This window comes from Liolophura sinensis, chromosome 8 (assembly GCF_032854445.1).
Source record: "Liolophura sinensis isolate JHLJ2023 chromosome 8, CUHK_Ljap_v2, whole genome shotgun sequence".
NCBI classification, from domain to species: Eukaryota; Metazoa; Mollusca; class Polyplacophora; order Chitonida; family Chitonidae; genus Liolophura; species Liolophura sinensis.
The window spans coordinates 45,420,444-45,435,873 of NC_088302.1; the positions used below are offsets into that span (position 1 = coordinate 45,420,444).

Here is a 15,430-nt window from a genome sequence, read left to right on the forward strand (position 1 = left end):
GTGCCTTGAATGTCGCCATCTACATATGACCGATATGTAGAAAGTGAAATTAACAAGCAAGTAAACCAACTAGCTCACTGGGCTTTAACGGATGAGGGGCAGTGGAGATCTCCACATATGGTAACTTATGTTCTTGAGTTACCTGCAATTTCGGCCTGACAGTTCCTGGAGTTAACGAAGACGAAGCCGTGTGCTGACTGAATTGTCACGATCCAACACCTTGAGCATTACTTGATGTCGCCAGGTTGCTTAGACGTGAATTAAGCATAACTAAACATACAATTTCACAATTTTATTACGTTTTTGACATCTGTAAATTTTATCCATGTAATGTAAGAGATAAAATTTTCCCTCAAAGCACATCGTTAAAGAATTTGCTTTATATTAAAACTTATTTACACATATTTAAAAACCCAGAACATTTAATTGTGCACTGACCATTCATGCAGGACAAAAATGGGAGCAAATCCTTTCTTGCACTCCTAAAACGAGCTCCTGAGAGACGCAATGCGTTTCGAAGGTGACAAATATTCAGACAGCCTAAAGACCGATTTGATCAAATAAAAAGGAATAACAGTTCAATACAGTTGAACGTACTTTTGTACGAAGATATTACCTCCAAAGATAATATTGTCGTGCATTTTCTCTTAAGTTATAACTGACAAGAACTTTTATGTTCTTCAAATCAGGGCCCAGTTTCACAAAGATGTGCGTGTACGATAAAAAAAATCGTATGCCGTCATATAATAGCACTACACATTTCAGAGTGTACTGTAGAAATAATCACGGTCATCAATCTCGTTAAGCCATAAGATGAAACAGAACCCGAAAATTATTCCAGAATTTTCCTTAACACTAGGATCCTTAGTTAGATGCGCTGATAAACCCTCTTTCTGTGCACCATATACACAACAGATAATGGTAACCAACCTGTATATGTAATCATAACCGAGACTAAAAGCTTGTATGCGATAAGACGTGACCAACATGACAAAATTTGCCTTCGTGTAACAAATGAAATTATTAAAACTACATAAAGGATCTCTAAACCAGGACTTGCTTCCATTCTACCTACCTCAAAAGTTAGGTGTTCTGTGTTTATTTCAGGTTAACATAGCAACCATTACAGTAAACGAATCTTGCACCTATGAAGAAATATCGTTCTTTCGCCGGACATAACGGAGACGGCACATTACATTGACTTGGTATATGAAGTAATCTACATTTAAAGTAGCGAAAAGGAGAATTGCATATGGTCAATCAATACGTACAAAGAGTTGGTGTTATAACAAAAGAATTGAACACTTGCATATCCACTGAACTGATACTCTATTCAAATGGTCGGACAGTCGGTGGTATATACGTCTGTTGTGCAGACTTTGATGTGTTTACCAACGAAATTCCCATCACTGTACCTTAAATCTTTATGCAAGATTTTGGGGATCGGCCAATTTCTACTTGACAAAGAATGGGAAAATCTTTAGTACCAGTGATGACCACGGCATGTAGATTTCCAAATGTTGGAGTCCGCCATATATGAACATACCAGGGGTATGAAGGTCCATGCAAATGTGTTTTTGCCAACAGGGCTTTCCTCTGTTAACAAGATTAAAAAAACGCCCACGCCTTAAAATGAAACTAGTCTTTCTACTAAGTTCACCAAGGACAGCTTTTTGGAAAACGGGCGTGGAAAAATATCCAGGAAAAAAATGAGGCGTTCGGTTCACAAGGGTCTGTGTAGTTCATGTACAACTGAAGGTTTACTAGAATCCACAGATTCAACTAGAATCTTTGACTTTCACCAACTTCAGTATGTGCACATTTTAAACAGTCTAAAACCTACAAAAATCAATCTAAAATCCCACAAGCCTTTGAATTAAAATGAGATTTTATTATCTGACTTAGTAAAAACCAGTGTACTCGGTGGGTGTGGGGTTTTCAGGTGCGAATGCATTCCCACATTGAGGGTTAGGACAAATAACCTTTAACTAATCTGATAAAATGTGTTTTAAAAAAAAAACAAAACATCCCCTTATTTTGATTTCCTGGAAGTTTCAAGTGTTGCAAAGGCCTTATCACACCAGTAAATGACTAGAAATTCACAACTTAAGTCTTCTGTACCGTCAGGAATAAAAATTTTCATGTTGTTTTAAAGCAAGCTCCCCTTATATATCTTTATTCACATGCCTTTTGGATCCACAGCAGATTTTGACCACTTTCCTGCAAATAATTTCCCAAGAGATTAAAAACAAATAAAATGAAATTTAACCTAGATCTTAACCACAACAACATTAAGGAAGCAAGTTGTATTAATCTACTGTTGTAAAAATACTCTGAGCAATAAAAATATCTTTTAACATCTATCGCAATATTATGGCATGAATGAATAAGTTACTAAGGAGTCTATATGAAACCATTATCAGTGACACAGTCCAAACTGCATCTTGCCATGCACAATCCAACATCTTTGTAGTATCTGGATAGGACATGCTTTACAGCAGATTGACAGACCATCATTGAACATTATGCATTTTTCTGTGACCACAGACGTGAGCAAACTTCGTTCTGGGCATGTTTATGAAGAACTTGGTACTGATATGGCCTGGGATTCATGGAAAGACACATCTGCCCTGGGTAATGTTCCTGGCTCAAATTCTCTGAAATCATATGGAACCTCCATGACCCGGCTTCTGCATCCAAGTTATCGGTTTTCCATGCAATTTGAACCATGCTTGAGAGCCTTGGTTTATAACAATGCTGAATATTTCAATGTGGACTCCCCATGCTCCTGAAAAAAAAGAACGCAATCAAGTCTGATCAGAGCATAATAAGGACTCATTTCATTCAAGTATGATTAAAACCATTCTCTTCAAAGTCTCTACTATGGAAATACATGTTCATTTCATGTGATGCTAAGTCCACAGTAGGACTGACAGATGAACACTGGTCTATCAGATAACCTACAATCCTGGAACAACTCATGGCAGACTCCCAAAAACCTTCAGTAGTTTGATACTGCATATTTTGAAAGTCTGGTCTTTTTCTCTCATTACTGCATCAATTATTAGGAATCTTCTATCAAATGGCCACTTACATCACCGGTTTAGGTCTTTTTCCCCTTTGTCTTTGATACAGATGACAGGGGCCGACTGGGTATTGTAGGCTCTGTTATGCGAAATGTGTCCACAATGGTCTAAATGAAAAGATGAGAACATGTGAAGATGCAACAAGGGTTTAGTAATAAACCTTAACCGGTCAGTAAAGCAGATTTGGTAGCTAAATGCAAAACTCGCATGTTCAAGAAAATTTTCCAGTTACTCTGACAAATGTTTTCATTATTGGAAAAATTGGCTTTGGCCACAGCAGAGGAATCTTTATATTCTTAATGTCATACTCTAACTTACCTTCCATTCACGTTTGCTAATGCTCATGATAACTTGTTTTCTCTGACTATCCTTTGACTGACCTTTCTTCACTTCACCAGACACTGGCTCTAACAGTAGAAACAATTATGAACATATTACATTGCTAACTGAGAGAAAACAATCAAGAGCATATTGTAACAAGACAAAGTTTGAAAATGTTGACTTAAAAAAAAAAAGTCAATCAGTACAAAACCAACTGAATTTTAGAATTGCCCAACTAATTGCCTTTCACTAAATATCAGCCTCCTCTGTGCAGGTGTTACTGTTCAAAATTGGTAACAAAGTATGTAAAATTCATAATGCAGGTCTCTTTAAAGCTTTTCAAAATTTAGAATCATTAACTCTGTAAATGGTACAAGTCCAATATTTTGTGAAATGCAGTAAGAAGAAAATTTGATTAGCGAATATGGATGCCAGTTTTGACAAAAATCATAGCATAGATCTGCAGATGCATGATGGGACTGTATCCGGGAACTACCGCGGTAGACTTTCTTTTTCATATTCCAAAATGGTTTCACATCACAATACACCATACAAAGGGATTTATGTGTTCCTCTGAGGATCTGTGTGACGCAAGATGCAGATTTTATATGCCAAGTTTCTGACTTGAACAAACTCTTTAGTGGCAATTGCCAATGTTTAAATGCATTACAAAAAACCTTGCTAACAATTTGAAGTTAACATGTGGGAAAGTCTGCCAGCCACCTGCAGATGGTAGTGGGTTTCCTCCAGGCTCTCCATGGTTACCTCCCATCATAATGCTGGTCGCCATAGTATAAGTGAAATATTCTGGAGTACAGTGTAAAACACCCACCAAATATACAAATAAAGCAAAGTTGACAGCTACAGAATTGCATTACAGTTGGACTCGTCCCAAGAACTAAGCCTACATGGAAGCCTTTGGGGCACAAGCAACAACCTGCAATGCAGATGAGCCTCTCAGTCATTTGGAGGAGTGAGTTAGAGTCCAGCCTATGCTGGCTTCCTCCCTGGTTGTGAAGGTTCTGCCTGCTGCCTTCCACCAAAATGCTGCTTGCAGTCATAAATTAGAAGTGAAATATTCTAAATGCACAGCAACAAGCATTCATGTGGGAGGGGTAAACCTGGAGGTTAGAAGTATAACCAGAAGAAGGTGGTCTACTTACGTATCACTGGTAGATTATCCTCATCCAGCATAACTTCTGCTAATCCATCCTGCATAAATAATGGGATTTATGCTAACTGATAAGGTGTACAGGATGCATGGCTTTTTAAAATTTAGAATGATTAACACTATATATAGCAGGGGTACAAATACGCCCTGACCCTCTTCTAGAGCCATAAATATCCACCATGATGCTGGAGGGGAAGGGCTTATAAGCTCTATTTACTAGCAGTCTCTGTTCAGCCAGACTCTGGTATTCCTAACCTAATGTCAAGTGTACAGTGCTACTGACAATCTGATGTCATAACATCTGTTTATAATCTACATGTAGCAGTTCTGTTTACGGTCTGCATGGGTTTTCCCCTGGTTTCCTCCCACCATAATGCTGGCCACTGTCGTATAAGTGAAATATTCTTGAGTATGGCATAAAACACCAATAAAATTAAAGAAATATATCCACCATATTTGTTTTATAGATACAACTGGAATGGTGATGCTCTAATGTCTCAAATGTGACTGCTGGCTAAACCCATTAGAAATTGGCATCTATCACAGCCTTGTTTTCCAAGCAGTGTTCAAAATTAACAACTACAATTAAGCCATCAGATTACCACAAAAGATAAAGATTAGGCAAGTTCGAGTGGTTGGGATTTGTTTTCCAGCTCAACTGCTTATTTTTTTTTTCCTTTGATTCGTTTTGTCATTCATTGCAAAAACATTCATACATGTATATTTATACATTATAAGAATATTTTACTTCTACAATGGTCACGCTCATGCTGGCTTCCTCTCTGGCTGTACGTGGGAAGATCTGTCAGCAACCTGTGGATGGTCATGGTTTTCCGCCTGCGCTCTGCCCAGTTATCACCCACCATAATGCTGGCTGCCGTCGTATAAGTGAAATATTCTTGGGTACGGCGTAAACCACCAATCAAATAAATAAATAAATACTTATACAAGTATATAAATATATGTTCAAGATATGATGTTTAAAGCCAAGGTCACAGAAGATGAATTGGGTCCTTCATCATGATGAAAATGCACGGTATACAAAGTTTGGTATCTTTAATAGTAAGAGTTTACACGGACATGGACAAAGTTATTAATGGATGGACAAGCTCATATTCCTATTCTTGACAACAACCTTTTGGCAATTCTAGCCAGGTGCTAAGATAACTATTTTGATTCACAAGCATAATAAATTCGAATTTCTACAACCGAATTGAGGCTGGGGCCATTAACAAAGTGTATGTCCATATTTCACTAAGACTTCTCTGGTGACAACTCCTGGTAGGTGTCACCTGGTCGAAATCTGACAAATTCCAACCACAGCTGCCATGTTTGAATCGCACAGGGACCTCTATAACGTGCAACATACCACCTCACTGGGACCTATATTCAACACTCATCAATAAAAAGATTTCTGTGCAAAATATGCTCGGGGGTCACTTCTGTACAGTTAAACTACAAATTTTCCCCTAGGTTATCTCCTATGCATGGTACCATGGACTGCAAGGAGTTTGCATTCAAACATGGTGGCTTGGTTGGAATTTGCCAGTAATGAAACATGGGGGTAACACAGCATGTACTAACAGCTATACTGAGCTGCTTTAGAATAAACACAAATGTTAAACTAAATTTTATAACAATGCATCCAATTACTTACCCTGACCAAAAAGGATGCATAGAATATGTTCTCAACTGTTTGGCCAAAGGACATTGGGTTGATCACAAACTCAAAGTAACACATTGGCTTACCTAAAAATATAAAAAAGATCTACTCAGTTCCATGGTGTGTATAAAATGACTACCCAAAAACAAAAAAATCACCAAAACCGACGTTTCAAACTGCCCAAGTTCTGATCGAGATGTCACCGCTGTTTATTCTTTTAAATTTTCAACAGTCAAGAATTAAAGAGAAAAGCATTATTACCCAAACTCCACAACTCTTTGTGTGTCTGTTGACAGTACTCAATCATGTATTTTATAGTGCTGCCACACTGGAATGCCATTCTAATAGCATCGTATCAGATACCCACAAGATGTTCAGATGGAAAACATACATGCCATTTTGGTTAGCGACGTTTTCCCTTGACTTGTATCTAAGGATCTGATGTATGAAAAGCAAGTAGGTGGTAACAAATCTCACTATTCTATTCTCCTTGAAATCTGGAAAATAAGCACAATTCAAATAGCGCTAGTTATCTTACCGCCGAGCCTTTTGTGCTGTGACTGCAGAATACCCAGGACTCTCTCTACTTCCGCTGTTGTAGCCTCTTGCTTCTCCCCTTCAAATGATGGCAGCTATAAAGCAAAGAGGAGTCAGTCACCGGCTTTGTAACATGAATTTATGTGACACATCTGGTCTACATTTCAATGAAGTTATAATATTCACCAAGCCCTTGAAGGAAAACGATGTTGACTTCAAGCCATGATGAGAATTGACTAGTATTAACCATGAATTTCCTCGTTACAATACACTTCCATTGAACAGCACTAAAATTACATGTAAGGCAAAGCAACAAAACACTTGACCCTGCTGTTACACGGATGTCATTTGTGAATGGGAAATTTATGGCCAGGGTATACACGAGGTCAGAGAGTAGATGTCCAACTAACAGTTCATGCCCTTTATGAGGTTTAAATGAGTATTTGGCAAGTTTTATACCTTCTGGAGGTTTTGTACCAAACACAAACAAACTTAGTCATATCTTCCAGTCACATTCCTAAGAGTAAAAGATAAAGAACAAATAATAGAGTATGGCTTAACGCCACATGTTATGCAACACCGGCCCTATCATGAAAAGACGGTTGTGGGTTTCTCCCGGGCTCTGCTCCATTTCCTCCCACCATAATGCTGGCCACAATTGTATAAGTGAAATATTCTTGAGTAAAGCATAAAACGCCAATCAAAATAAATAAATAAATATCATGAAAAGAAGGAATTTGGCGCACCTGTTCAGGTCTGGTAGCATTCTCTTTATTGTTGTCTGCCCTGTTCAAATCTCTGTTAGGCGGCCGCCTCGATACATGCAAATCTACCTCTTCTCTTTCAAATGAACCAAAACTGTGAAGAAACAAAGATCAATGCCACATAATTTCTGCCCAAGTCTGTGTAAAGCTGTAAAGCATGTTGCATCAAACCATTCTTAAATGTTACCCTACAACATTCTGGCCATACCTTAACTCAACCAAATTTAAAACTTGACACCAAGATAATTGGTCATAATTTTGTGGATATTTTAATCCATTTTAGATGATATAGGTTTTTGACAAGAGAAATGTAATATATCGTGAAACACAATGTTCAGATGTGGTGAGTAATATGATCTTTCAAGTGATAACAAGTGCATTGGAATTCAAGCATGTAAATAATACTGAAAAAAAAAAAATACCCCTGCAAACTGCAAGTATAATCAAATCATGCAGTAATTTGAACATGCAATACTTAGGCTTCACACCTTATTTATAACAGAATGTTTAGGCAATCTGTCTTCAGAGCTACATGTACATGCAGCAGTTTTCTACCAGCACATCACAAACAGCAGCAGTGCCTGGCTTTTCCACAAAATATACACTCTTACTCAACTACTGGTAGGAAGAAAACTTACAGAAAATGAAGTGGCGGGCTGCGCTTAAACATTGGCTGGACAGCATCCCCTAGTTTCGCCCACACATCTTTGGTCATTCGTGAACTATTGTTTTCATCTTCAGACAGTTCGCAGCCACTCATCAACGTCATCTTCACAGGGAAGTTTTAGAATTAAGAGAATATATGTACATGTATTACCATGAATATGCACCAAACACCCATGAATATAAATAAATACAATGAATAGCTCAAAATATTGGTTTTGAGAATAAAGTATCAGACTCTTGTACTACTTACCGTGCTTCTACACTCTAGGAAGCGGTTACCAACTTTGAAGGGCAACATGTGCAAGGATAAGGCTGACATTTTGCCATCGGTAATTATTTGGGTTATTCTAAAACAAAAATTCGATTGGATTTGCCCGTATTCATTTTTTGCCAAGTCAGTTTAGCCTCAAGATATAAACTACATCTTACAAATAACACTGAAATTTTACATATGAACTGAGTGTGGGTAATAGGAATAACGAAATCTACGTTTGTTTATATGCTTGGGTTTCATGATCACCTTCAGTGTTATTTTGGTCTTCTCTCCTCTGTGTGCAAATATATATGTGAAGCTCAGGTGTGGGTGTTTATCATATTGATGTAAGGATGGCAGGAGAATTTCATGCATGATCAGTTCACCTAGCTGCATCGTATACTGTTTTTCGGAACTACTTGTTACAGGATGTCTACTAGACTCCAAATGCAAAGTTTTGTGTCCAAATTCATTGTTAATATTTGAACTATTTATTTCCCCCGTGTGCTGCATTGATAACACACCCACAGAAAGGAACTATTGAGCACTGGGGAATACGTTCTTAGATCTGTGAACCCCAAACACAGAATCCCCAGCTGGGGCTTAACTTAATGCTCTGTCCCACCATGACGGGTGAACCACATGCATAAGCACAATGGGAGGGAAAGGTTTCGAATGAGTGTGGTGGTTGGGGGGGTGTTTTTTGGGATGAATAATAAGGGAAAATATACACAAATGCAGAGAGGAAAAGATGAGAGGTGAAGTAAATAATGACTTATTTATTTGAGCGATTTGTGTTAAAGGCCACACTGAGGTACTTTTCACATGTATGAATATGGTAAGGATTTTTAAGGGGAGGAAATGTGGAGTGCCCAGAGTGATTCTGTTTTTTGGTACTCCTTATGCATTCCGGGAAATGTGGACAATTCGCTTGCATGCTGACATCAGCTTCGCTTTACATGGAGCTTGAGGATCTTGGTGTTTTCACTGCTTTGATTCTTATTTTGCCTCTAAATGAAAATGGCCCAGTCTCACCCATGATGAAAAATGGCCAGAGAAAGCTCTTTCGATCTGGTCCATCTACCAAGCTGATCATAAGAATCTTGGCAATGGCCACCTGTGAGGTGACCAGTGTTTGACAGTCCAATATACATGTAGTGGTCATCTTACACCTTCTCTCTCCTCCATTCAAATTGTGCAGCCAACATTAACATCACCGTCTATGGTTATCATAGCAGCTACAAAATTACATCTGCAAGAAGCCATTTTCTTTAGGAAATATGTAAGGCTCTAAAGCTATGATGGAACAAACAGCATCAACGAGCGCCAGTCAACCTGAACCAGAGAACAGTCAACACAGAGCAGTGAATCAATAAAAAAACGAAGCGTCATGCACAACTCAAAGGGTCTCTCACCATTGCATTTGCAGTCAGTGTGAGTTGCTGGTCAACGGCATATAAATTAAATCTTCTTGAGTACAGCATGAAACACCAGTCAAATAAATAAAAAAATGTGAAGCTAATATTCATAATTTGACCTCTTCCTATCACCCAAAAGTGTACAGCTTGGCTAATTTTTTCCGCTCGAGGACTACGAACGGTGTCGCAGGCGTAAAGAGATGCAACTCAAGACACACATCTAAATCTAAACGCACACAGACTGGGTGCTTTTGCTCTGTTGTTTCCCTTGGTGGGGATAGTGCATGCTTACACAAGCACAGACTGAACTCCTGCAAATAAGTCTTGTTTCGATGATCAACTGCAAAAGTCCCAGTCCCCAAAAGAATACTGTATAAACAGAAATATGCTACTGAAACCAAATATTCCTGTACCATGGTTGGCTAATTTTGCTTCGCCATTGACGGAAAACAATTTTGCCAAATTGAAATTAAATGTTAGCAAAATGAGACAATAGCGATCGCTAAGGCTAGCACACATTGTAACCTTTGTAACCTTTCATGAGTCAAACTCATGGGGACAGGTAGATAGATACCTGTAGGTGACAGGTACAAAAAAATTCTACCTATCTGTGAGACAGCCGGTTTTAAAAACAAACATTTCTACCTCTGTGAACGCCAGACTGTATGTATGCTTGGGGTTCCACGTCCCACTTCATTTTTTTTTCAGCAGTCATGAAAGAGTTAAGAATCAGAATATGCCAAGGGGTCCTTAAAGGTTAGAGAACTACCTTCCACTGAGACAGTTTAATGATTAGAATCCTAACCAAAGACCTTGAAATTTCTTGTCTGCATGACACAGTTGTCACCCTCACCAATTTGTCTGCAAACTCCGTGGGTTGAAACTTCACAAACTCTGTGTGAAGTGCCTGGGCCTTCTGTTTCCCATAATGAGCTATTATAGCTATTGCTGTCGAGTCCAATGCTGCTTCCCGGGTCATTTTCACTGTAACAAATACACAGAGTATTTGTTATGTCATTTATTCGCATTCTCTATCCATAATGATGCTATCTTGCAAATGCGCATAAAGCTAAACAACAGGTCCAAATCGCATTAGAACACATTTTCTTTCATGACGTTGCAGTGCTTGTGCACTTCACGTGTTTTTTTTAAGTACACTTACACTGATAATTGTGACGTAGTGAAGGAACGGAGAAAAGAGGTCATAGCTTTGGATCATTTTGATACAGGCAGGAAGAAGTTTAAGAGTTCCCCCTTGGCTTAAATACAACAAGGTGTCCTACAATCATCAAAAAGCCAAAGCTTTTGTATGCTTAGCAATTCCCCTACACTTCCACACTTAAATACGGTACTTTATTTTAGTTATTTTAAGCCACTTGTGTGCAGTTGTTTTGCAGAATATGAAATATGTAAGTTATGGTCATTTGTGATTTGTTTGATGTAGGTGTGTTCCTGCTTTCCACCTCATTTTATTCAAGCATGTTGCAGAAGTGACCATAAACAGTATCCTCCAAGTTTTTATTTTTTTGTTTGCAAAAAACAGCAGACTGGCCGAATGATGCAAGATACTCTTCCAGGGCCTTATCTAGAAAACAAATTAAAGGTTCTGGTCCCAAACAACAAAGGTGACACTGTGACTGAGCATTAAGAATTGTTTTGATAACGCGTTCTGCTAGATTTTAAATCTGAATGAAAGAACTTTGTATGAAAATTAAACTTTTTATTGCTAAACCTTCATCTTTTGTTCAAATCACTTGTTAGTTTTACTACAGCTTAGTTACTGTGGGCATCCCAACTTTATCACATGGGAGTATATATGGCTTTGTCTTCCTTCTGTTTGTCTGACCCTCCCAAAACATTGATTTAGCCCAGATTTCCACAAGTGAGACAGGGAGTAACAACAGGACGATAACAGTAAGTGCCCCAAACAACATGTGCCTCATTGGTGTAGAACGACACGCATCTCCACCTTATCAAGTGACAAAGATTCCAACATGAGGATCAAAAGCTAGTATAAACAGTCAAAATTGTATGAAGATGCATTTATCTCTTCGCTATTATTACTGAACGCAGGCATAGCAACATGCAACTTATTAGAGAATCTATGTGCATATGCTTTATCAGGTACAACATTTAGGACAGAAGCAAAGATCTGACCTGGGTTAAACAGTTCATCAGCCTCTCTTAGGCGCTCGTTCAGCGAATCGGATTCAGGATTTATCAAATCATGCTGATGCTCTGAAAAAGAAAAAAAATGTTTTAAAAGGCATAAACCTCTCTGAGTTTCAACAGATGTGGTTGTAGCATTTAACTGAGTGCAGGATTGATCCGATAGCGTCACGTCCCTGGAAAAACAAATTAAACTGTGAAGTAAAATATTCTCGAGTTCCATGTTAAATACTTCTCTATCCTTTTTATACAACTCTGGCCTTTAATCTGAACAGTGGTAACCTTAATCTAGTACACCATTTGTAAACACAATTTTTAACTTTTTGGAATTGGGTTTATTACAGTCAATCTTTAAATATTAAGGACTGACTTTAATATTTTTTAGGTTTTATTGTGGAATAAACCAAAACAGTGCCGTGCAAACTATATGAATCTGTGTAGCGGTTCATACAAAAGTTTGCGCAGTAGTTTTTTTTTGTTTATACCCAAAAAAACCTAATAAATATTAGTCAATCCTTATCATTAAATTTAAGGAATAAAATGATGTTATCTAATATTTTGCTTTCATTCCACAGTGAAAAATGTTAGTCATTTTGAAGAAGGAAACCCTGCAGGTCCTGAACACCCATTTTATGAATCCTTTGGGACAATGAAACTGAAGATCAAAGTTTTACGATTACTAAGCAACATCACGTGCACGCATGTCAAATGATGAGGCAAAGTTTATATCTGCGGGTCATTTGAAAAAGAATTGTGAAAACGTTTTTTAAAAAACATTTAGAAGATGAATTCCAAGCCAGAGAACTTTGGACGCAGAAGATGCAGAAGGATCTGAATTTATTTGATAAAATGTTCTAGGCAAGGAGGTGACTCCTAGGCAACTGCTGTTGTTGCCCGCCAAGGATATGCGGGTGGTGACTTCGTCATGCTGGTTGATAACTCAGTATTTCAAACATACTCGTTATCCAAGAACAACAGCGTGTACTTTAAACATCAGTTGGAAAGTGATTTTGATCGAACTGGCTTGTTTTTGCCAAGCACTTTCACTCGGCTATACATATGCACTCGCTGACCCAGCACATCTGTGCGTGTTTGTGATCAAGCTCATACTGAGGTAGGCACTGCCTTTTAAACACGCTTAATTCGTCCTAGGCTATCCACAGAATTTGTACTGATGCTCCTGTTTATGAATGTGAATATAATAAAAGAAACTAGATATATTTATAATGTTCTGTTTGTCATGTTACAGATGTGCTTTCAACTCTATTCTTAGAAAAAGTAGTCCTACTTGGGCGTGACTTCGGTGTTTTTTTCGGTTTATTGAAGTATAAACACAAAAATTTTACACAAGTGGCTTGCGCCCTACAAGAGTAAATCCTGGAAAATGAAATTATATATAGTATAATAATATTGCACTATCTTAAATAAAGACAATTACGAACTATTTTAGTTCTCCGTAAGTTCAGCTGTTGGTGACTGTTCAAGTTTTCCCGCGACAAGGTCAAATTAGGCAAATGGCAGTTTTGTTCAAATCACTGGCAACAGTATGGCCTGGAGGTATTTCACGCCTGAAACGTTACTTTATTGGATTATCCTTTTTGTGCGGCAAATGGAAAGGGAGATGTTTTGATGTGGATCTGACGGCAAGAGGTAGGTGAAATAGTTATTCAGGCCACTACCTGTCCCACACTATTTAGCCAAATACGCTCGTCTCTGACTGTAGGTTGAGCAACCATGAATATGGTGTATCCAAATGTTTCTCAACCAACAGTCAGTGTACTTGGTCTAAGCAGTCACTGTGTCCACTTACAGCTGGATTTAATTTCAAATCTGAGAAGTAAATGTGTCTGCCATGTTAGAAATTTTTTGTCTTTGTGCACTAAGACACAGAGTAATTTTTACCCCCCCAAGAAACTTTTGCTATCTTCTCACCGGCACCACTTTTGACATTGCAGGACAAAAGAAGTTTTGCACAGGTATAATTTACTGGAGGAAATGGCTGACATAGTAAGACATTATTTTTATTAGAAACTTCAAGCAGCTGAAAGTTGACTCTTTTGTACTGTGGTGTATGACCTTGTTATACCAGTGACACAAAGATAACAAAGATGCTGACAAAAACAGCACTGAAAATGTAACACCAAATTCACCCTGCAATGAAATAGGGCTTGCCCCAGGCAATCCGGTAGATACCAGCAATGTTTTTGGCACACTATATTATCACACTTGATTCCTGATTCCCCACCATCACCCACTTTACCCCCTGAATAGGTATTCGCTATTCCTGCCAAATACGGTAAAACAAGCTAACTTCATCATAAAGTACTGATATGAAACCTGTTCCACCACCAGCACCTATTTTCCAAAATATGGGTGAAGTTTTGCAGGTCGTGGGGAATTTTTAACATCTGATGACAGCCACACTGAAAGGATATTTATGTCTCTATTAATTAATGTCCCACTTTCACTTGTCCGACAGCGAAATGCCTGTAGTTGGACGACTAAACTTTACTATGTATGACGGGGTGCAAGGAATTAAGTGTCATTTGCCTAAAGCCCTAGAATCTTGACTGTAATCAATGTGCAGTGTATAAATGATGCCGGGAATCCACTATACATGTTAAATTAATCAGTATTAAGTCGTTGCCCCCAATTTGGTTTAGGTAGCTGTACCAGCATTCACCAGAATCTCGCAGGGGAGGTAACTATGTGTTTTTGAAGTTTGTGATACCCGACATCCAATTCTTGTCTTATCACCTTTCATATCATCTATAAAAACTCTATAGCTGTGTCGAATTCTTCTTCTTTCTTGCTCCGACTGCAGAGGTTCTATCACCTCCCCTACGTCTTCATCTGCGTCGCCATCGCCCGACCCTCGCCGCTTCCTCTGCTCGCTCGGTCCTTCCCTTCCATTTTGCCGTCAAGCTATACGCAGACGAACTGGAGGTCAACTATGCTAATCAATTAAGTTGAACAAATACTAGTTTCTTTCTGACAAACGTATGCGCTTCATTATTAGGGCAACCAGCTACCGACATTGGCATTCGAAACAAGGAACACGCCACCACTTCGTCACTTTCTCTGACATTAGATACTGAAACTGCGCTCTCATTCCGTCACTCGCGCCCTTTTCAAGAAATTTTATGGTTTGCCAAAGCGACACCTAGCGGTCATGACGTCTGGGAAATCCCCCCGCTGTAACCCGGTACTTTTCGGTTCTGATAGTTACATCTCTGAAAACCAAAAAACGATCAAGAGTCGCATTCTCGATAAATTCACGATGTGTTCTTTATTTGTAAAACTGACAAAAGTCAGATTGCCTTCCTAAATATTTTTGCCCCTAAACACACAAAACAAAAACCACAAGAAAAAAAAAGACAAA

The 15,430-nt window shown here is 38.5% G+C and overlaps 1 protein-coding gene across 1 annotated transcript; it reads right to left on the reverse strand.

The window, feature by feature from the left end:
- Positions 1 to 303: 303 nt before the first annotated feature.
- Positions 304 to 15,181, reverse strand: LOC135472996 (EP300-interacting inhibitor of differentiation 3-like). The gene is made up of 11 exons (XM_064752760.1): positions 14,806 to 15,181; positions 12,037 to 12,117; positions 10,733 to 10,863; positions 8,181 to 8,311; positions 7,525 to 7,636; positions 6,780 to 6,873; positions 6,236 to 6,327; positions 4,571 to 4,619; positions 3,405 to 3,493; positions 3,095 to 3,193; positions 304 to 2,788 (listed from the first exon to the last, which is right to left on the reverse strand). The coding sequence occupies exons 1-10, from the start codon at positions 14,810 to 14,812 to the stop codon at positions 3,104 to 3,106; spliced, it is 876 nt and encodes a 291-aa protein (XP_064608830.1). The 5' UTR covers positions 14,813 to 15,181; the 3' UTR covers positions 304 to 2,788; positions 3,095 to 3,103.
- Between the last annotated feature and the right edge of the window lie 249 nt (positions 15,182 to 15,430).

Bases quoted from the DNA above. Each gene is read 5' to 3' on its own strand.
- LOC135472996 (XM_064752760.1), bottom strand. The intron at 7,637-8,180 runs GTAAGTTTTCTT...GTTTCTTCACAG, and splicing joins AGCCCGCCACTTCATTTTCT to TTTTGGTTCATTTGAAAGAG. The intron at 6,328-6,779 runs GTAAGATAACTA...TTATATTTTTAG, and splicing joins ACAGCACAAAAGGCTCGGCG to GTAAGCCAATGTGTTACTTT.